Source organism: Plectropomus leopardus, chromosome 22 (assembly GCF_008729295.1).
Source record: "Plectropomus leopardus isolate mb chromosome 22, YSFRI_Pleo_2.0, whole genome shotgun sequence".
Taxonomy (NCBI): Eukaryota; Metazoa; Chordata; class Actinopteri; order Perciformes; family Serranidae; genus Plectropomus; species Plectropomus leopardus.
In genome coordinates, this window is record NC_056484.1 from 11,363,204 (window position 1) to 11,386,401 (window position 23,198).

The window sequence follows — 23,198 nt, forward strand, 5'->3', positions numbered from 1 at the left end:
TGTTGTTGTGGAAATAGCAGTTGAGCGTCTCCTGAACGTCCACAGAGGAGAGTTCTTTGTCTCTTGTCAACAGCTTTTCTCTGTCTCCTCTCCTCTTTCACTTAGGCCTACTTTACTGCAAAAGCAAAAACAAAAACAAGGTATTTATTGAGATTTACACTTCATCTGTAAAATGTTGACAGGGTCAACTGTTTTTGATGAAACATAGGCTACAATAAAACAAAACGCAGCTCATATAATAGGCTATTAGGCTACTGGTAATTTTAGAAACAAGTAAAAATCGATTTTTTTTAAATTTCTGTACCATTTATTGGCTTTGTACTGCCTTTAAATGTAAGTTTGTGTGTGTGCGATGAAAAACCCCAGCGATGAGTCCTAAATCCAGCAAAATCTGTTAGCGTTTCAGCACCCCTGGCTCCCTCATCTCAAAGGGACTGATCACAACGTTGTTAGAAAAATATCTCCAGCAAAACCATTGTTTCACTGTGTTGGAAATGCAAATGGAAAACCTCCTCATACAAAAAATGGTTTGTATGATACCCAACCCATAAGCACCCAACGAATGACAATTCATGCTTAAACTTGGTAAACATAGAGTTACATTTAGGCAAGTAGAGTCACTGTGATTAGGTTTAGGATAAGAAATATTACGACAACATACCTTATAATGAGCAGAAGCGCATCCATCCACCACCTCAACCTTATGGGTCACTTTCTTTTTAACACCTATCAGTGCATTTGTCACCTGATTGCAGCTCTCCCAAATACAAATATTATTTGCTCATGATATTATAAGATACATACAAGATTTTTTTTTTTTTTGCATTGCTTCTCATAGGAAAACATATCAACAGTGCAAGAAAACAGCCTGAATTTATGCGTAAAATCTACCAGAATGTTTGACTCTCAAAATTTTCTGGCAGAGGACCCCCAAAACCTCCGTTGTATATATGCCTGTTCCCAATGTTGAAACTAAACCCACGCCCATAAAAGATATTTATATTTTATGAAGGGAAAGTGTGTCCTTAAATGACTGTAAAATAATCCTTAAAAGTCTGTAAAAGAGTCCTCTCTCATGTGTCTCTCATAAAGCACCAAAATAATCACTTTGAAGCAGTTGTCCTTCATCTGGCATTGCTTTATGTTTTGATAATTGAAGACTCACTTTTGTCTCAGCTGATGGCACTGTGAGTGTATGTGTATATCAGTAATGTCTATCTTTATATGGCAAATGATTTATAAAGGGCCTTTTTAATGTATCAGGACATGAACATTATCAAAAACAGAAGCAAAGGTACAGAGAACATGTTTCTTTACCCGCTACCAAGTTTCCCTACAGAGGCCCTCTCCTTTACCCCTGGAGTAGCCTTGGTCAGGTCTTGGTCTTGTGTGTGTGTTTGCACGTGTGTCTTGGTGTTTATATATACATGTGCGTGTGTGTAGACAGGAGAATGTATGTCTATGCATATGTGGCTTTTACGTGTAAACTATCTTTTTTTATATGCTCACAACACTCCCTCTCACTGTTTGAAGGCTTCTGTCTGTCTGTGTGTGTGTGTGTGAGTGTGCGTGTGCGTGTGTGTGTGTGTGTGTGTGAGATAATATGACAGGGGAGCCGTTTGCTGAAGCCAGTGGAGTGTGGCAGAGTGGTTGAAAAAGAGTAAAGGAGAAAAAAAGAGAAAGAGAGGAAGAGCTGATGAGAAACATCGAGGCAGAGCGAGAGAGAGAAAGAGAGAGCGATAGGATGAGAGAGGCAACAGTGATCAGGTGAGGATAACAGAGAAGGAGAGGAGCTGCAGAAACAGGCCTTTTTACATGGAAAGAAGCAGCCGAGCACAACTGACAGCAACTCTCCTCTCATCCTCTCTGTTCTCCTCCTTAAGAACAGATTTTTTTTCAAGTCTGTCTTAAAGCAATATTCAGATGCCCATATATACTTTTAAAAAAATGTTAGCTCGCTGTAATCGTACCTTCTGTTCCTTTTGATCATGAAAAAATCCCTACCTAACATGTTTCCAGTGAAAGACCTCATTTTGTCGAAAAGTACATCTCAAAGTTTATCTGTAGCCATTAAAGTGTGTCAGCAGTCTGACCAAACTTCTTTCTTTTCACCCTCTTCTATATATTTTACTGCTTTTGCTTCTCTGCATGTTGGTCTTTTTTTTTTTTTAACTCAAACTGATGGATGAGTCACATTAGTTTCTTCATTTCCTTTTAAATACACATTATAGGCATGAATAATGAGGTCAAAATGTTGTCAGTGTCAAATACAATGAGCATGCGTGTTTGCATAACAAAAATATATAAAAAAATAATAATATTTAGAGGAAAACAAATACCAGATGTACAGTTCATAGACGCAAGTAGGTACTCTTACATAATTAGAAACGGTCCCCCAGGTCTTTCTTTGAGCCGTGGCGTATGTGTAATAAACATATGTTTTTGCTTCACAGAAAAAATAGTGTCACTCCCTCAAGGAAACACACACAACACAGTGGTTTTTTTATATGGATGAATTTATTTGTCTCAACTGCACTCAGTCAACATCACTCAAATCCACCATCAAACTGTTTTAAATGTGTGACAGTGTGCAAAATAAACACACTGACATCATACAGACTGTAATTCAGCGTGACAATAAATATGCACAGCAAAACATAAAACAGATTTAAAAAAAAAAACATACGTCACTGGCTGCACACAACAGAGAAGGAAATAAAACTTCAAAATGGGCAATATTAGTTTTCAACTCTTTGGCCTTCAGGTGGAGTGTAAACTTCTGCCGCTTCACTTACCTTCTTGGAAAGAAAAAAAAAATGCTGCAATATAGTATGTAAACATGTTCTAGCACATTGTCAAAACAAAGAAGAGTTACAGTATAATGTTGATGCAAAGTAAATCAATATTCATGAAAATTAATCACATCAATAATATGTGTCAATAAACATCATTTAAGGACATGAATAACAATCATGGCAGTTAAAAATAGAAGAGTTAATGTAATTATCATGGTTTGGGTCTTTATTTCTGCTCTAATAAGCACATGCGAGCACTTCTTGTAGGTTGAGAACATAAAAAAAAAACGTACAACGATTTTTTTGGCATCTGCGATATCTCACCAAATTTAAAATATGTTTTTCATTTAGGTCATTTACTGGAGGTGTCGCAAACACTTTGTAATCCGAGTTGCTGTTCATGTAAGATGTGACATTTCACTTAGCAGTATTTGTCCTTTTTCCACTGTGATTGGACGGCTGCAGTGACAGTGATGAGTGCAGCATTTTTACCCAAAGATGAACATTTTTCAATTTTTTGGCACCTGGAAAAAAAATTCCCAGTTGACAGAGTTCAGTGCAAAATTGCCCTAAACTGTCTTGATGCTTTGTCATGGTGCTGTCGTTTGTAGCGCAGCGTAAATACACAGCATTCTCATAACAATGCATTTGAAAACCACAAAAAACACTGGCCTCAAAAAAGAAAAAGTTTTGGTGGACGCTGCCTCTTAGCTGCTAGCTGCCGACGCAGCCACCTCCATGCTGAGAACAGTGTGCAGACAACTCATACACTCTGAATTTCACAGTTAGTTAAAAAAAAAAACGCTTTAATCCATGTAAGCTTTTTTTAAATTTAAATGTCCAGTGGGTAGTATTTAGTGGGTTCCAGCGGTGAGGTTGTATAACTTCTCCTTTGTGACGTGTGTAGAGAAACTACGGTGTACAATGTGACAACAGAAATAGATTTGTCCGTTCTGGGCTACTGTACAAACAACATGGTGGAAGAGGACCAGCTTCATATATAGATATATATATATAAACAGCTTATTCTAAGGTTATAAAAGCCCCAGAACTCTTAGTTTTAGGTAAAGAAATGAAAGCATATTTCTAAATATTAATTACTGCCAATATATCCCACCTTAATCATACATACTGGACCTTTAGTCACTATGTATTGAGGCATTTTTAAAGACTCTTCACATAGCCTAGTTTTTATTTTAGGTCATCATGAAAGCAAATGGGAAGGCTACAGTTGTAAATAGCACACAAATCTTTGGTATAAACATTGATTTGAATGTTTTAAAACATGTCAAAACAGCCTTGATGCTGGATTCAGAAATGCAAATTATCCTAAATTGCCCAAAACTGTCTGGTGTCTATTTTTGATGTCCCTCTCTGCTTTTAACTTATATCCTGTAACTTCATCAAGGGCAAAAACAAAGCAGCTAACTGCACTGTCCCCTGTGGCTGCCAACACTTACGTCCTTGGTTCTCGGGCGCACAGTGTGTCATGCATTTTCAAAATAGAGATCCTGACATGAATACCAAGCTTTATAATGATCGTGCAAACACCTTGAGTTATAAGCAGAGTGGGAGATTAACGGCAGCAGCTCCCAGCTAAATGTGGCTAAACTGCTGTGTCTTGCTGGACAAACCATCTGAGATTTAATGGTCGCAGACAAAAATGAGCTTAGTCATAAACCAGGATGTGATTTGCCTCACCCAAATGTTCTGTTAACCCAGACTGTACACAGGGTCTTGGCTCCGTCAGCATGTTGGCTTCATGGATTTGTGTTTGCTTGGTTCAAAATGGAAAATAAAACCCCACCAGTGTGGCTTTAAAACTGCCAGCCAGACTGAGTTGTGTGGGAGGTTATTAGCAAACTTTTTGATTTCTGTGTCCGCTGACTTTTGCTGTTTTCTATCCGTGCAGCAAGACGATCACAAACAAGTAGAAGTGAAAGAAAGAGACAGAAAGAGATGGAGCATATAGAAACAGAGAGACGCAGGTTTATGTGCCACAGGCTTTCTCTTCAGCAGCAGTAGCTGAGTCTCTCTCTCTCTGCATGACCTGCCTGTGTCTGTGTGTGTGTGTGTGTCTGTGTGTGTGTGTGTGTGTGTGTGTGTGTGTGTGTGTGTGTGTGAGTTCTTGCTCAGCATGCATTTTTCTGTTTTTCTGTCTCCCTCTGTCTGCCTCATATCACAGCTGTGCATGTGTGTGTGCCTACTTATGTGTATGTGCTTGTACCTACATAGTGAGGACCAAAATGTGAATTTAACCAACAGACTGAGGGTTAAGGCTTAGTTTTAAGGTTGAGGTTACAATTAGGCTAAAGTTAAAGTTAGGGTAAGTGGCTAGGAAATGCATTAGTCTATAGCCCTTTTTTACGCTGCCTGTTCAAGGAATATTGTGTCATGATGCCTCCTCACTGTTCTTTTTTTGTTTTTCATTCAGTTTGGAGGTAACAGTTCATATGAAAGTGCCATAACAGAAATTAGATTAACATAGCTCATCCATTAAGTTATGCAGTCACGTAATCTTGGAATCAATTCATATATTGACTAAATCAGAATAATGACTGTTCTGTAAAAGTGGTGCAATCGTTTAATGGGAGACAGAGTTGACTTGCCTGCGAGCTGGCACGGGAGGTAGTAACAGCATGAAAACTGTGTTTGTGTAAACGGGACAGCTGGTAGGAAAGGAACACGGGCATGACGGGCGCTAAGTTTTAGTGACATGTACGCATGTGACCCACTTAAAGAGAATATGAACAGTGGCCAAAAATGTTCACAAATTGGGAAAACAATGCAGTCCGGGAGCTCCTCACCCTCCAAGCAGAGAGCGAGATCAACTGCCATATAACAAGGACAGTAAATGATTGTCATGCCATGTTATGACATTGTTACTGTTTATAAAGTGTTGCTGACAAGTATGGTATATGTCACTCTAGAGGCTGATGCTTTTATGTCAAATGTGACGCCCATCGCACCACTTTTGATTGTGCCATGCCGGCATGCTGTCTAAAATCACACACTGGAGCGGTTCTGTGTAAAAATGCAAAGACAGAACAAAGAAGGGGCTTAATAGTGACCCTTAGCATGATCTCTGTGTAAAAGGGCTTATGTGCATGGCAATTTGTGTGTGTACTTGCTACATAGGGAGGACAGAAACATTTTTAACAGAGTAAGGTGAGGACATGTTTGGAAAGTGAGGACAATTTGGCCAGTCCTCTCTTCTTTAAAAGGCCTGTTTGAGGGTTAAGACTTGGTAGTAGGGTCCACACAAAGATAGAAATACAAGATTTTGTGTGTGTGTTTGCACCGCTGTGGTGTGTCATACCTCTCAGAAAGCCCGCTGGGCCCTAGCCAGCACTCACACTGAGCAGGAGAGGAGAGAGAGAGAGGGATGGATGGATGGATGTGGGAAGGGAGAGGAAAATGTGAGAGGGGTAAAATAAGGAATGGGTCAGAGAGAAGGGAGGAAGAGTATTTTTAGAGAATGTATCATGAGAGGGGACAGACACATGCTGCTTCTTTAATATAAAAACGGAGGTTAGAGAAGGGAAAAAGAAGAGATGTTGAAACAGGTGAGGATAAAGAAAGCATGATGTCATGCTCGTGTGTGTCATTTCCTCAAACTGCTCTTTAACCCCTCCTGAGATTCATCATGTGACCCACCATGTGTGCGTCTCTTTTTGTGCTCGAGTGTGTTTGTGTGACTTAATGTGTCCGTATTTGATGATTCAGGGGAGGGCTCTAACTGCATAATTGCTCGCCTCGACAACGTGCTTCATCTGCACCCACAGCGATTGCTGGTTGCCAAGGTTACGTGGGCGTGTGTCAACACATCCCCCTGAAAGCGGACACCTTCCTGAATGGATATTACCATGACTCTGTAGATTCTCTCTCTCCCGCACACACCAACACACACACAAACACACACCAACATATGGAAGAGAGAGCAGACAATGACAATGCCCTGAAGTACACTAAGCCTTTGTGTGTGTGTGTGTGTTGATGTGTTTTTGTGTGTATGTGTGTGTGTGTCCCGGCTCACTGTATACTGTAAGTGATGAATCTTTTATGTTCCTTCAGGTGTTTCCTTGCTTCACGGGGGCTTCACCTGTACAGCACTGAAACATGGCCTCTGTGTGTGTGTGTGTGTGTGTGTGTGTGTGTGTGTGTTTGTGTTTGTGTGTGTGCATATCTGCCTTCAAAGCTCCTTTGCTGCCTCCCTTTTCTCCCCGCTCCTTGTTTTTAAGCCCTTTTGTGCCTCCCCCCTTCAGTCTTTGGATTGGGTTAGTCTCATTCAGAACTAGTCCCACATTGTAAATCAAGTGTTTACACACTTCTTTTATGTTTTTATTCGAATTTATAGTTGTTACTGGGAGGGCATTACAAACAGTAATAGCCCCACCCAGCCCCCTCCCACAACCTGTACCAACAGGAGAGAAAGTGGTCAAATACTAACAAGAATAAAAATAAAAACAGCAGAATTGAACAGCAAACTTTCAGACCTAAGTCATTTCATTTCAATTGAATCAGCAGTAGTGGATTTGCCCACGGGAGCAAAATAGATTCATGCTGAGCTTTTGCATTGTGTTCAGGTTTGGCAAACAATGGCACATGAATTTATGCTGCTGACAAACTGCAAACGAATATAGCCGTGCTGACCAGTCTCTTCGCTGAGTTTGTCAGCACCAGTTCATCAACTAGTATCCAATACCACCAACCAAATTTTGAAGATTGTGAAAAGCTGTGCCGGGGGGGGGGGGGCTGGCTATCAGACACAATATCTTATAGTCTTATCATAGGTTTGCTTCCTCCCTTACATCTGTGGTAATGTTACAGAGATTTGGAAAAGGACAGATAGGTTGGTTGTTTTTGAAACATTATTTTCTTTGGCTTTTGCCTTTTTTTTTTTTAGATAGGACAGCTAATGTGTGAAAGGGGGAAAGAGAGGGGAAGACATGCAGCAAAGGGCCGCAGGTTGGAGTCAAACCTGCGGCCGCTGCAGCGAGGAACAAGCCTCAGTCCACTGGGCGCCCGCTCCACCAGGTGAGCCACTATAGGTTGGTTGTTGAAATAAAGTAACTTTCTACAGTGAAGAGACACTAAAGGGTAATTTATACTCCCTTCACGTATGAATAAGTTACGTCTGTTTCGAACGTAAACACTGTTGCCCTCATACTTTCAGGCGTCCTTTATGTTGGCATAGATGCAGCTAACAGATGGTACTGGAGGGCAAAGTCAAAAGTTTCACACAACAACAAATGAGGTGATGGTGGAAGAGGATGTAATAATGTACCTTGTAACTGAGGCAGTGAAGTAGAAGATGGTTCTCTGTGAGGCCATTGAATACATTGCAACATGTTGACAAAGAACTATTTTCATTATGTTATCGATTCGTTCCCCACCGCACTTTTTAAAAATTTCTTTGTTGTCCCCTACGGTCGTCTCTCACTCAAACTACACTACACCGCCCCCACGATTTCCAGTGGTAGGCCTTCATTTCATCCATATTCGTAAGCTCTCTGAAAACATGCACAGACAGAAGGGCCTGTCCGTCTGTATGTATGTACCACTGAGCATAATGAGCCCTAAGTCAGAACCATGGTAGTAATAAATACAGAGTACTTCACTGATCCCTCGAAGAAGAAAAGGGGACACATACCTCCCTGCCAGTGCAGGAGTAATGTTGACTGACAGTCTTGTCATCCTCGGTCTCTGTACAAAGAATGTGTGGCTTCTCTCTTTTATCGTTGAGACTTGAAATACCTTTCGTTGTTTTGCTTTCTTCAAAGAAGTTAAAATCCTCAAAAAAAAAAACATCCTTCCATCTCATGAAGTCCTTGCTGTCGGCTTCTTGAGGCAGCATTCGCCTAAACAGAACCAGTGTCCTCGTGTTTCTTTCTATCAAACTTGTTTGAACTTTAAGGGGATCAGGACTTAGGATTTGTCAATTAGTCATTTTTACCCTAATCGTATTGTTTCACTATTAAAAATACTTATTTAGGGGTGTCATCAGAAAGCGCTTCTATGTGTTATTGCCAGAGGAATTTTGTTGTTTAATTTGGACTTGTTGGCCATGAATGAGGACTCTCTTGCGCTATCATCAACTCATTCAGCTCTCTTGAGAGTTTTCAGTCCTTCTTGTCCTTGCCTCTCCACCTGCATTCTTATACAAAATTTTCTGTTCAAATGGCATCATAAATTAGCAAACAAGGTGTTTATGACGCACGTTTTATTTTTGTTTTGTTCGTTGTTTGTCACACTCTCCTTTTTTCATCCTCATTAGACTTCTGCGATTTTCTCCAAGTAGAGGGCGTTGAGGTGTCGGTCAGGATGACTATAAAAAGAATGACATTGACAATGAACAGTGACGTGTTAGTCAGGAAAAAAAAAGAGAAGAGGCAGGTGAGAGACACAGGAGAGAAGGATAAGTGGCTGAGAAGAAGAACGTAGATGAAACAAGAAAAGGAGGGGAGCAGATGTGCACAGAGGGAGACAACAGGAGGTCACTGCCAGGAGATGCAAGTCGTCTTTTCCCTGTTCATCCCTCTCTTTCTTTTATCCCTCGCCATCTATCTCTTCCTCTGTGTTTCCTTCTTTCTCTTTCTTCCTCTTCTTTCACTTTCTCTCGCCTCTCTCTGACAGCTCGTCTGTGCTCCCGTCTCGCCACAACGCCTCACAGGCTGTATGTGTGTGTGTACATATGTGTGTGTGTTATGCACGGCCGCCCTGCTCCAGTTTTCGCACCACACAGGCTGCCTAGGTGTGTGTGTGTGTGTGTGCGTGTGTGTGTGTGTGTGTGTCCTCAACAATGCTTTTCTTTTCTGCCAGCTCTGCAGTCTGACATAGGAGATTTTTCAGCCTTGTGCTCTCTCTCCCTCAGTAGTCAGCATTTTGGCATTTTCTCAATGCGCTCTGTCATCTGTTGGCATGAATAGGCTGCATATTGTTGTGTGTGTGTGTGTGTGTGTGTGTGTGTTTCTGGCTGGTTTTTTACTCTCTGTTTGTCTGTGTTTGTGCAGGGAACCATGAAGGTGGAAAACAGCTCATTTTCAATCTCAGAAATGGCACTAGGCAGCTTTTTGATGTGGACGTACATGTGCCATTACCTGAGTTACACGCAAAATCCCTTAAATAGAGTTCAAGTGAAACTCTATGTGAGAGCAAGCACAGTCAAGTTTGAAGGAGAGAATGACTGACTCCTCCCCCAAGACAAAGCATGATCCAAAGGAGTGAGCCAGCATCTATTCAATAAGTTTTCATTGTTATTTGCCACATAATCTCATCCCTACTTGTCGTATTTTGCTGCTTGGCATTACTAAAATGACGCTAGGGGCAGCATTTTGCATTGTGTCTTGATGCATAGAGGGCAGGCAGTAAGAATGGGTCGGCAGTCAGGTTTAAGCAACAAAACTACTTGGTTATAGTTAGTAAAAGATGGCAAGTGTCACTAAAAAAGCCCTGGCTTTGAGTGGGACAAAAGCAGCAACTTAAACTTACCTTGTTGTATGTTGATCTGCTTGTTGTATGTTGGCCGGCATTGATTGAAACACAACACCTGGGTGAACACACTAATTTTGGCCCCTTAGCCGGCAAGATGCAATGACATGCTACCACTGATTACCGTCCATCTCCACTTAAGCAGCGCTGGAACATCGATATAAATTAGTCTGCACTAAGTCTGGGAGAGAGAGACTGAATAAGTAAGAGATATGTTGAGAAGTAAACACAGTAAAGTTTTCAAAGACCTCCATCTATGATGATTTTTGCTGTTTACCTTTTCTCTGGTAACATCAAATGAAAACACAAAACAACCCCCCCCACACACACACACAGAAAGGAATACTCATCTGCTGCAGCACCATGTACGCAGCTCTGGTCTACTGGCAGTGGGAAAGTAGTCTATTGCCTTATTTTAGCGTGTTTGAAAAACCTGCGTGCACACGCTAATTTTGGTTGGAAAGGGGTATATGACACAGAAGGATAAAGAAGGGACAAGGGTGGTTTAAAAAAGTGAAGTAGTAAGGATTTATTCTGTTGGGAAATAGTGAGAGCACTGGAAAGACAGATGGAAGGATCTCCAAGGTTTTGCATGTTTGCGTGGAAATGTTTGTGTGTGTGTGTGTGTGTGTGAGACCTGACACGGTGCAAGGCTTCCGGGGGATTTATAGACCAAATGAATCAATTCAGAGACGAGCTGTAAATCAGGCCAGACCAGCGCAGCATCATCCCCTGATGAAAGTTGCTCTGATTCACATCATAAGTATGTGTGTCCCTGTCTTAGTACATGTGCAGATTCCTCACTTGTTTCTCTTTGCTAGTTGAATGCAGTTTTACAATGTGTATTTGTGCTTGTGTTAGTAAGCACCTCCCTTTCAGTAAAAAAAAAAAAAAAGTTTTATATAGCCAGAGGGCATGGAAATTGATTTTGACATTAATTTGTTTGCTGGATTCGTGTGTGTGTGTGTGTTTGTGTGTGTGTGTGTGTGTGTGGGTGTGTTGTGTGTGTGTGTGTGTGTCTTTGTGTGTCTTTGTGTCTGTGAGCATGTGTATAATGGTGAGTGAGGCAGAGAGCAAAAATATGCATGTGTTTTGGTATGTGTGTTTCTGTGTCATTCAGTCTTTCAGAGTGTTTGTGTGTAAACATGTTTGGGCATGTGTGTGTGTGTGTGTGTGTGTGTGTGTGTGTATTAATCTCTCGAGGGAAGGGATCGTGAGACCAGTGTAGTTTGACCAGTGGCGCTCCGGGGCGCCATGGGGAAATCAGGGGATCTGGCCCAGCCTCAGTGGCTTCTCCCTGGGCTTCTGATCAGGGACTTGGCCTCTCCCAAGGTTCCAGTTCAGTGCCAAACGAGGGCAGCCAGAGCTCTTTCAGTTGTTTCGTTTTCACTGAGGTGCCAAACATGGCTCATTTTTATTAGTTTAAACTCGTACTTTATTCTTCAACAAGATATCCAAGCACTTTTGATGGAAAGTGAGACTGAAACTTTTTAAAGAGGAAACAACATGATCTTCCTCTTACAAGTGAAACTACCATGACCTGTAGCTTATCATATAATGTTAGCTTGTGTTGGCAAACTTAAAATAAATACTGCTACTGGGTACTGTTACTGGCTGGGTCAGTCCACTGACTTTATGACTTTTCTCTACTACTGTTACATTGTGTGATTGTAGTATAACAGGAAGTAAAAGGGGAAGTTAACAAACAGAAACTCATCAGAAGTTTGTTGTTTTCCTGCTCCCTCATCAGTTAGGTCACCCAATGATGACGATTTTTAAGAAACTTGCTTAAAAGATTCTCTGGAAATGGCAGAAAGGGTTAAATGTAGTATTGTCTTGTAACAGTCACAAATGGCCAGAATAGCTTCTGTTAAAGGTCCAGCATGCAGGATTAAGGTAGATAGATGGATAGATAGATAGATAGATAGATAGATAGATAGACTTGATATGCCTATCATTGTTTAGTAATTTAATTAATTAGTTTTTGATGATATCATAAAGCTATTGTAGCTAATAATAACAAGTAAATGTTAATATAACAATATGATAGAATAAAATAATTTGTTAAATAAGACAATGTGAAACATAAAACGATGTGTTAAATGAGAGCATGTAGGAAAATAGGAGCAGTAGTCAGGACTGAGGACAGAGCAACAGTCATCTGATGAAATCCACTGATAAAAGGCCAGTGTTTGACGATTTGGGAGGGAGAACGTGCTGCACAGACCCAGCACTGTGGCGTGTGTTTGTATGTGTGTGTGTGTAAGAGAGAAAGACAGGGGAGGAGATGGTGGAAGTGAGACTACTGCACCAGTGTTGGTTACTTTGTGACAAGTTTCTTTGCCACTTTTTTGACATTTTATCTTTTGTTAATATTCTAGTAAGCCTCCTGAACCCGGGGCATCACTAACGCTAATAATAATCTGTCACATGCATGTCAGAAATTGGTCACAGGTCCAGATAGAACCGTCACTGGGTCTGTGCCCATTAGGTGATCCCCCTAAATATTTAACACTGCACCTTTACGCAAATTTAATCGAGTTAAGCGCTCACTTTAATGTTGAGCCCTCCATTGTCTCAACTTACCTTGTCAGTGGATGCTAACTGGCATCAGTTAAGCTGTTCGCTCCTGATAAGGAAATTAGCACTTTATAAAAATAACATAACCTTTACATCATCTACCATGTAACTGACGGAGTGATTGTTTTGCTTTTGGTTTATAACTTAATGGAATTGCATGAGCCTCACATGTATTTTCAGGATACTTAAATTTGAATTAAATGACATATGGACACATGTCATCTCCATTATACAACAATATACCTTTCCTTCACATTATAGATCTGATGCCTTTACCAGAGTCAAGTGTGTTGGCATACATACAAATTTCAGTAGTAGTATCACTAGCTCCCAATACACATATTTTCAGTACAGAGAACAGGTTTACGAGAAAGTTCAAATGTAGACATAACAAGAAAAGCACAAATATATAGTCAGTATATACAGACGTATTACAAGTCACTGTACATACAATAAATGGGAGAGTAAAACCGAGAGTATGCATGTTAACATCATCACAGTTAAGAGACGAGGGAGCGTGAGAACAGCTTTTTTACGAGTGCCTGGGTGCGCTGTTGAAGAAAGAAAGCGACGGAGAGGGAAGGATAGAAACATAAATGGCTGATGAATCTGACTTTGAGACAGAAAAGCATAGGAGAAAGAGAGAGGGAGGACGAAAGCGGCTGGTAGCAGAGCAACAGAACAAAGCAGAGAGACATAGAGAAACAGATGGTGATAGAGCAGAGAGAAGGAGGGAGAAAGAGCCGTAGAAAGAGCGGGGAGGAGAAGTATAGAGAAGATATATTTAGAGGGAGAGAGTTTTAGCCTCCCAGCTAGAGGCATGACTCATCTTCTGCCAGCTGACAGAAGGATGGATGGAGGGAAGAGGGAGGAGATGGACAGAGTCAGGGGGGGGGAGAGAGCGTGACGGTGAGGAGAGACTGGCGAATGTGGGAGGAAAGGAGGGAGGAGAGGAGGGAGGGAGGAGAGGGTGAAAAATAGAAAGAGGATGGTTTTCTATAGGACATTGTACATGCAGCACACATGTAAACTGAAAATACAAAGAGACAGATAGAAAGCCCAAGACCTCTTAAAAGTCCCTCACAGCTGCTTCCAAGTCCCACTGCATTTTCCCCAGAGGTGTGTGTGTGTGTGTGTGTGTGTGTGTGTGTGTGTGTGTGTGTGTGTGAGAGAGAGAGAGAGAGAGAAAGAGAGAGAGAGAGAGAGGACGATATTTCCCCACAGTCAGCTGCATTTGGCAGTTTGTTGCTGCACATGTGTGTGTGATTGCATGTGTTTTTGGAGGAGGGAACAGACATGAAGAAAAGACAGACAAAGGAAGAAAGACATGAGCGACAGAGAGAGAGAGGCCTCTCTTATATAGAAAGTAGAGCAGGTAGTTTCATCCTCCCATGGGTCTTTGGTTCTTACAAATGCGTCCGTGTGTCTGCACAAAGTTGGCATGTATTCCCGTGTCCCCTGTTTTCTTTTCATTTTCAAAAGAAAAAAGTGGGAGCTTGGCGCAGTGGGTAAGATAAGAGACCAAACAATCGGTTTAAACAATAATTTTGCTTTCCTCTGCAACTTCTGTCATATTTCAGTCTCCCTAAAATAATTGTTGGAGGACGTATTTAGATATTTTAGTCCAGGAAAATTGACAACTGCAATATAACAATTATCCATTATTGAGTCCCACATTTAATGGTACTAAAAGGAACACTTTGCCTCCAAAATGATCATTTGTATATTAATTACTTACCCCATGAAATGCTGAATTTGTGAACAAAGAATCCAAAGGTGGAAAAATTCTTGATAAATTGGAATAAAAGGGGTTGGCATTTAAAAATAGCAAAACATCAGTTTACAAACTCTCACACAACTCGTGCTATGAAGTCCAAGTCTCATTGAAAACCATACTGTTAAACACTTTAAAATATCTTTTAAATAGTGTGAAAAAATTCACTTAAAATGTGTGTTCATAAATGTGGCAATTAAGTACTGTTAGCATATTTATGAACACGTTTTTAAGTCGATTATTAGTAAAAATTAAATTGGTCCAACACATTTTTCCACATTATTTAAAATGAATTTTTAAGTGTTATAAAACCTCTGCATGTGCGTACTGTGTCATAGCAGCCTTTTTTGTGTTATAGCTTTTGTGTCTCAATGTCCCACAATGCCCGGCATGGCTCAATACCACTGATGTCACGATCTGATTCTCTATATTGCAGTATTACCAATTTTCCTGGAGTGAAAGATCTCAATATTCCTATCACCACTGTTTTAGGGGTGCTGAATTATAGTAAAGGAGGACTTTAAAAAAAACATTTTTTTTGGGGGGGGGTGGGGGGGGGGGGGGGATTTCTGACTAGAAATTGCAGAGGACTGTCCGCAGGTAAAAGGCTAAATCAGCCCTGGCGTCTCTCCACACTCAGAGGATGATTTTTGTCTTTTTAGCTAGAGGGTGATCAGTTTTTCAAGTGACAGTCGTTTCTCAAATTATTTAGCATTCTGGTTATTCATCATTCGTGAGCAGCTTCCAGGGGATCAGCTCAGACCTCATCAGCCGACCGCAGCTGGTTCCCCTGCAGGAAGGAGCAAGCTGGCTGCTTCGCCCGCCGCTGGCACTGGAGGCAATAAAACAGTGAGGCTGCTGTTAATCCAGAGAGGAGCTGCCGACTTTCTCAGGCATTGCTCCCTGTTGCGTGGCTATTGCACATATCCTCTAGGGAAGAGTCCTCCCTCGCTCCCTATATTTCTGTCTCTCTCTCTGTCTGTGTATCCATTACTTGGACACTCCCTCTCTCTTTCACCCTCTCTGTTCTCCCTCCTACCTCTTTCTTTCTTTTTCTCACTTGGTCCAAGTTTTGTCTCCAAGCTCTCTCCCCCTCCCTGCCTCAGTTTGCCCTCGCTCCCCGGCTGTGTGCAGAGTCAACTGTGGCTGAACTGCACCTCCTTGTGTTTCAACAGGCACATCACAGGTTAACAGTAAAAGCAGCAGCGATGGCAGTGGCTCCTCTGGTCCAGTATCTCTGAATCTCTGGGTCATGTCCCAGAATAAGCTGTTGGCCTGTTTTCGCTTCAGATCCCAAATGATGAGACAATCAGTATGTTTTAATTAGCTGAGTTCTCAAGAGGAGAAACCTATTTATTACTGTTTGGCTCTCGGGTGAAACACAGATCATCTACAAATGTAAAAACAACAACAGAATAACAGTTTTATTGTGTTAGAATACATGAAAACCCCTCTGAGGGATCATTTTTGTAGTTCTTCTCACCTCCTGTCATGTAAAGCAAAGACTGTTTGGTAAGGTGACACTGGGGTGTTGTAAGTTTCAAATTGAACCTTTAACAACAGGGCTGCTGTCTATCATTATCACCAGTCTCTGCTGTGTCTCAGCCTTTCATTATGCCAAATATTTCAGCTGCAACAATACAGGGCAGTGACCAGGGAGGTCACACATACTTGGATACACAACTGTCACACAATGTTCAATATAAGACGTCATGTGATGCACAAAATTCCTGCATTTTAAATTCTTGGTAAATTGTTAGAAAGGATGTTTGAATGCTTCTTTTTACTTAAAGTGCAGAAGTAAAGCAGCAAAGTGTACATGAAGGATAAGTTCAGTATTTTTTACGTTTTACTTTACTTACATCATATCGTATCCATATTATATCACACGTTTTACAGTTTTTTTTCCACTAATACTAACTCAAACAAAGGAGACCTGAACCTGCTTTTTGTTCAGAATAACAAATCTTAAGAGCACTTGTGTGTAATTTATATAGAAACTAGACAAAAATAACTTCAGTCACCAGAACAAACCAAAGTTTGTGTCCTCTTTAGGAACAACAAACAGTTATTCAAGTGAGCCCATCTGAGAAGTTTAAAGGGGAAATCTTGCCTCTTTTGTAGAACTGTTAAGAGCTCATAGACTTGTAAAGCATGGCTCAGGTCCCATAGACACCTTTTTTTTATTTTTAAGAAGCCAGATGCCAAAAAGCAAAATGGGCTTGATTTCTGTCAGAAACATTAGAAGAAGGCAATGGCCAAGGAAAGAAGAAATAACTAAAAACAAAGCATGTACAGAATCAGCTGGAAAAGGTGATAAAACAAATATATTTAAAATAGCCTATATAATTTTAATAATTATAAAAATAGTTCTCCCTATATATCCCCTCTAGCTTTGTTAAAAAAAAAATCAAAGTGAAAAAAATCAAACCAATTTGTTCCAAGCTGAAAGGTTTTAAATACTTGTGAAAGGCATCTGCATCTGAAAGCAGCACAAGAAAAGTGATAAGTGTTAGTCTTTAACAGATCATTGTATTTTAAAAGCTGAAAAATAGCTCTCACTGTCAACAATAACGGTCGGAAAATGTAGCGGACTTCAAAATCCAAATATTTCTTAAAATGTAGGCTAGTTCATTGGATAGAATGAAAAAGCACAAGTGAAGAAAAGTGCCTCAAAGTTGAACTTAAGCACAGCACTTATTAGTAAATATACTGTTATATTCCTACTGCGTTCAGCTGTGCAGCTGCACCATGATAAACTACCTACTTAAGATTCTGTATTAATCCAAAAGATCATGCTTTATAAAAATTCAATAAGTGAATCATATCAAGTTATTTTGAAATGCAAGGGCAAATGCACTTTGTGTTGGGAGTTTGACCAGAAGAGGGCGCTGTTGTCATGGTAACCTCCTCAGCACATGAATAAGGTGCATCACCTCCTCTTGACGAAATCGGCTGCAGATGAACAGAGTAAAAACAGGAAGAAAGCAACATTGTCCAGAATGATCTGTTGGACCAGTTTTCGTGCTGTTACATATTATAATCACCTCTCTTCTGGTTTTGTTGTTTATTGACCCGCTCCACCTGACTTTGACCCAACTCCCGCCCTCTGCAGAGTATCAATCAGATGTATATTGAAGGCAGCCAGTTAGATCACTTCAGAGCTCTGTGTGTGCGCGCGTGCGTGTGATGGGGAAGTTTAGGACCCCCGGGAGATGAAAGGTGCTGCGGGTCTATTATCATGCAGAGACGAGGGACATCCGACTCTCTGCTGCTGCCATGAGAGACTCCCAGAGAAATCCTAGAAAACCCCAAATACCACACCTTACAGGAATACTGACGAGAGGATTAAAAACGTCACGAGGTAGCTATAATAAACCCGCATAAGCCTTGAGAGTGACTTGTGTCAGTGGGAAACTGTCCACAGTCATCATCCCACACAGATGTTAAGCAGCAGGATGTTAAAACAGATTTTTGGGGTTTTTAAGCGCGAAAAATAAACGAAAGCCAATTTGGATGCTTTATCTTTTCACCTTTTTTATGCGAAAAAGCAAAGCAAGTACAACATCTGTTTTTTCGTTGTTGTTGTTGAGAATATTCTAATAAAAGTAGAAGCTTTACATTTAAAAGGTTGCTTAAATAAAAGTGCTTAAAGTATGAAAAGTAAAAATACCCAATGCAGGAAATCTAAAAAAAAAAAAAAAAAAAACAAAAAACTCAAAATATTTATTTATTTTTTTAAAAAAAGAAAATGTCTTAAATATTTATTTTTTAAAAATTATTATGGTAAATTGATTAATTGACTAATTGTTTCAGTTGTACATTTGATAAAGTTTGGGTAGATTGATTAATAACAAAACGTCATATTTTATAGGTTCTTATGATTTTTATGCAAACAATGTGGTTTGTAAAGGAACTAAAGCTGTCAGATAAATGTAGTTAAGTAAAAAGTTCAATATTTTTCCTCGGAAATGTAGCGGAGTAGAAGTATAAAGTGGCATGAGAAGAAAATACTAAAATAGTAAAGTACAAATTCCTCATATTTGTACCTAAGTACAGCACTTGAGTGGTACTTACATCCTAACACTGTAATTTGAAGTAAATTCTGTGTTTACTGTTGAATTTGATGACCTCCTTTAATTACTTTTCTGTTTGTTTTTATTTATAAAGGCCATGCTAAAAGTAAAAACCTTCCATTTTTATTTGTGAATGTTAAAAAAAAAAAACCTTTTCGCCACGTTTTCGAGGGCCCCAAACTAATCTCCTCTCCATCCACATCTGATTGTGGACTTTTGAGCAGCCACATCAAAGAGCCAGTTCCTCTGCAGGTTCACCGCCCAGTTTGTCTTTTTCTCGGGATATGAATTGAGGAGATCTCGCTCCAACACGCCTTTTCTTTACTCCGGGACTTTTCAGGACTCCTGGCCGTCTGTGGCGTGTGCTCGTGCGTAAATGTGTGTGTATGTGTGGGGGAGGCGGAGTTGTGGTGCGTTGCCTTTTATTTTCGCAGACCAAAGAAGGAGGGGATTAAGGCGATTTTTCGAAGCACTCACCTTTTATTCAAACAAATTATTCAGTTCAGCTAATAAGAGGAATTTGTGCACGTGAGCTTTTGGGGGTCGATTGGGGTTCTTGGAAAACGTCCACTCTCCATCTTCTTTTCCTGCTGTTTCCTACTTTAAAATACAGCCCTTCCCCGTGTTTTATTTTCTTTAGTGAATGCATATACATAAACATTATGATACAGAAATATCTCCTTTAAGTCTTAGTGAACTGGAGGAACTGAGGAGCCCTGGATGTATGATTAATCCTTTGATACCTGATTGACTTGATTTCTTTCAGAACCATGGGAAAAAGGAAACAAGCAATTTATTACCCAAAAATCAGCTAAATAAATAAATAAAGAAGCAAAAAAAAGAGAAAAAACTCATAAAAATATAAAATAGCCTAACTAAAAATGAGGAGAAAGGTATAAAGAAAAAAAATTAAAACAACAGGGAAATTACCTGAAAAAAATGTGCTTAAAAATGCTAAGAATTCTTTAAAAAATATTTTTGAAATATTTAATTATGATAATTATAAATACAGTTTTGGGGACATTTTCCTCTATTTTAAAAAAAATGTATAAATAATTTTCCAAAGATTTGCGGAACAGTTCTTACCAAGTTGTTCATAGCCTCTTCCCCCCATGTTTTCAAAAGAAAGCAAATCAATTTGCTTACATTTAGAAGGTTTAAATACTTCTGAAGCGTCTGAACGCAGCACAGGAAAGGCGATGTCAATCCAGGTTTCAAAGGGTTAACCGATCTTTGGGTAGAATAAAAAAATGATTATGAAAAAGGCCTCGTTTAGCGGGCGTGGGGCCCTTTCTGCGCACTTTCTTCCTTTTGAAAACCTTGGTACGCAACATCACAGGTGCCTCCAGTCTTGGCTCTGTATTCAGTGTTAACCGTCTAGTGCCTATTTGGTGATATAACTTTACGCACGCACATAAGCGCCATGCGCGCGCAGTGTATGTTTAAGGGAGGGAGGAGGGCACGGGGGGTTTCTGAGGTGAAGTGGGGGTGAGAAGAGGAGGAGTGTAGACCAGAGAGAGATGTGGAGTGGTCGCGAAGGGACAGGAGAGGAAAGGACTGGTCGCTTTGCTGCTCAATTAGCTTTTTAATCTCCTTGTTAATCTTTCCTCAAGACAACAACGGGATCACACTTTTCACTTTGTAGCTCTGCGTTGTTTACGTCTTTTTTAGAGACAACAGGAGAGGGTGATATCTCTGCGCACTTTGCGTAAAAGCCAACTAAAACCATTTTACGCACGACTTTGAACCGGTGTTTTAACCACTATAGTGTTGTTGTTCTTGTTTTTTTTAAACAAGCAGCTTTTGATCATTCTGGGGAAAGTGCAGTAATTTCACTCGCGTCCACAGTGAAACTATTTCGGAATGATTTTTATTTGCAGTTTTGTTTCTATAGTTTTAAATACCTAAGACTGGAAAGAGAGAAGACGAAGTGAACGACAAGTGGACTATAAGAAACAAGATACACTTAAATAAGACTCGAGCTCACTGTGTCGAGGTTTGCGTCCAGGACTGACCAGGACGCCTCCTGATCCTCTGGCCATGTCTCAACCGCAGAGCACTTTCTCCAGCACCGGCTGTGCGGCGGTGACGCGGCGGACCATGGACAACAGGCCTGTTCGGAGAAAGCGGTGCGGCGTGGTGCGACATCTGCTGCTGGCAGCCGCCTTCCTCGCCTGCAGCTCCCAACTGCTGCTGGTGGATGCCAACTCTTGGTGGTGAGTATCTGCTGGTGCACTGATTGTTTTTTGAAAGATGCTCAGTGGTGTGGCTGTGCATAAAAAGTGGATTAACTTTGACCTTCATTACAGTAATAGAGCAACTTTGACATACATCCAAAATAAGTTTTTCAATGTTTAAACCCATCATTTGTATCTGAATAGACACCAGCCCTAAAACACGTTTTCCAAACTTTCTCATCATCACATCTTCCATTTATTTTTGCTTGTGTGCTCTTGATAAGATGACAAATGGGGAAAATGTCAACGATAGACTTTGTGTTGTCTCTTGTGTGTGTTTTGGGGGTGATGTCCTAGTCCTGTGGTAGAGCTCTAACAGTGACTGGAACAAATGTGAGGGCTCTGTCACAATATTTACCCTGGCTGAGCCCCAAATGGCGCTGCATGGAGGCCTGCTGCTGGTCAATTAGCCACACTTGTTCTTGACTTACAAGACAACTACGTAACAATGCTACTGAGCTTAATGTAGTGGAGGACATGTGCAGGTTAGCAGACAAGGGCGTGGGCTTTGTTGCATATGAAACAAGGGGATTTGGGGGTCCTCTACCAGAAAATTTTGAGCATCAAACACTTTTATACCTAAGATATCTACCTATTTGATAACAACGTACTTTGCATGTATTTAAATCTTTGAAACCTGAGATTATTGGTGTGTTTTTCTTTTGAAAACATTGCTTGAAAGGCAGTGAGCAACTTTGCAAGACATGTCCCACAAATTGTTAGGAATTATGGAAAAGAAAATTACCTGTTAGTGTGTTTAGAGAGATATATATAATATTTTTTATTGCTATCATTAATAATAAAAAAAAAAAAATTCTTGTCTTTTTTTGCTAAATTTTAGGCAATTTTCTTGTAACTTGTTTTTGAACAAAATCAAGCCAATTTGCTCAGGTTTCAAAGAGTTAATTATGCACCAATTTGTGTCTCATCTGCATCAGTTTATGGAGCAAATGTCTTGTCCATATAAAAGTCCTCTACTACTTTATACTTTACTTAATAATAATAATAATAACTTCACTTATATAGCACCTTTAAACAAAGAGTTTTCAAAGTGTTTTGACAGACAAAATAAATTCAAAAATGGGATACTCAGAAGGAAATATAACAACAGAGAGCCAAACATTCCTATCATTCCTAACTATGGTTAAGTTTTGGAAAAGTTAAAACAAGAAGACAAAAATGTGAAATTAATGTCACAAAATATTAATATATAATAAACACAACTAAAAAGAATAAAAACACATCATACAAAGAAATACAAAGACATCACATTAAAGTAAGTCTTTAAAAATGGGTTTAAGAAATGATTTAAAAGAAGTGTCAGATTCTGTGAGCCTTATCTCCTCAAGCAGGTCGTTTGAAAGCCGAGGGGTCCTGATGGCAAAAGCTCAACCACTTTTAGATTTAAGCCTCAATTTTGGAACGGCCAGAAAGGCGCCACTGGAGGATCTGAGGCTGCAAACTGGCTCATACAGGGTCAACATCTCTGCTATGTAGCTTTGGGCCAGAGTCAAATGAGCTTTGAAAGTGATCAGTAACATTTTCCTCACATAATGTGATTTTCCTTTGCTTGGAAAGGCTTTAGATGGACATTAAAGGGTTCACAGTCTGATTACCCGTTATATTTTCTGTGTGTCGTCAAAGATTTGCTGTTTTTTTTAAAGCAAAAGTGATTCAAAATGTATGATTAGGGTGCATTTGTTTAGGTGAAAAGGACAGAAAAGGAAATACAAGGGGAGTGGCTGCAGAGATGAACACCAGAAGAGTCTATTTATCTACACTTTATAGCCAGTTATACTAATAAACTTGTGTCTGAACTTTGTCCTCCGCAGCGCAGCGCAGCGCAGCGCAGCACAGCGCAGCGCAGCGCAGCGCAGAGAGAGAGTCGTTCATCACAGAGAGCACTTCTCTTTGAGCTCAACAGATAGAGTTTATTGGTTCAGATTTAGACTTAATATGACCTCTGTCTCTCAGGTCACTGGCTCTGACCCCGATCCAGCGGCCAGAGATGTACATCATCGGAGCTCAGCCACTCTGCAGTCAGCTGTCTGGTCTCTCGCAGGTAACTTCATGTCAACTTATTCTTTAATTCAGCATCAACAAAAAGGGTAATGCCTTCATTGCATCCTGACTTTGAGGAAGTAAAAGCCAAATAAATGAGAATATCCCCACAGGGACCGCTAAATTATCCAACCATTAATGTGCTAATCTCTGCTAATCTCTGCTGTGCTGCTGCGCCGTCTGC

At 40.3% G+C, this 23,198-nt stretch overlaps 1 protein-coding gene across 1 annotated transcript in view; it reads left to right on the plus strand.

The window, feature by feature from the left end:
- Positions 1 to 23,198, plus strand: part of wnt5b (wingless-type MMTV integration site family, member 5b) — a 121,473-nt gene that overhangs the window by 81,963 nt on the left and 16,312 nt on the right. Inside the window, exons 3-4 of the mRNA XM_042511047.1 lie at positions 20,725 to 20,932; positions 22,928 to 23,015. Of these exons, the coding sequence (XP_042366981.1) occupies positions 20,757 to 20,932; positions 22,928 to 23,015 (264 nt within the window). The 5' untranslated portion in view covers positions 20,725 to 20,756. The remainder of the gene's footprint in view (positions 1 to 20,724; positions 20,933 to 22,927; positions 23,016 to 23,198) is intronic.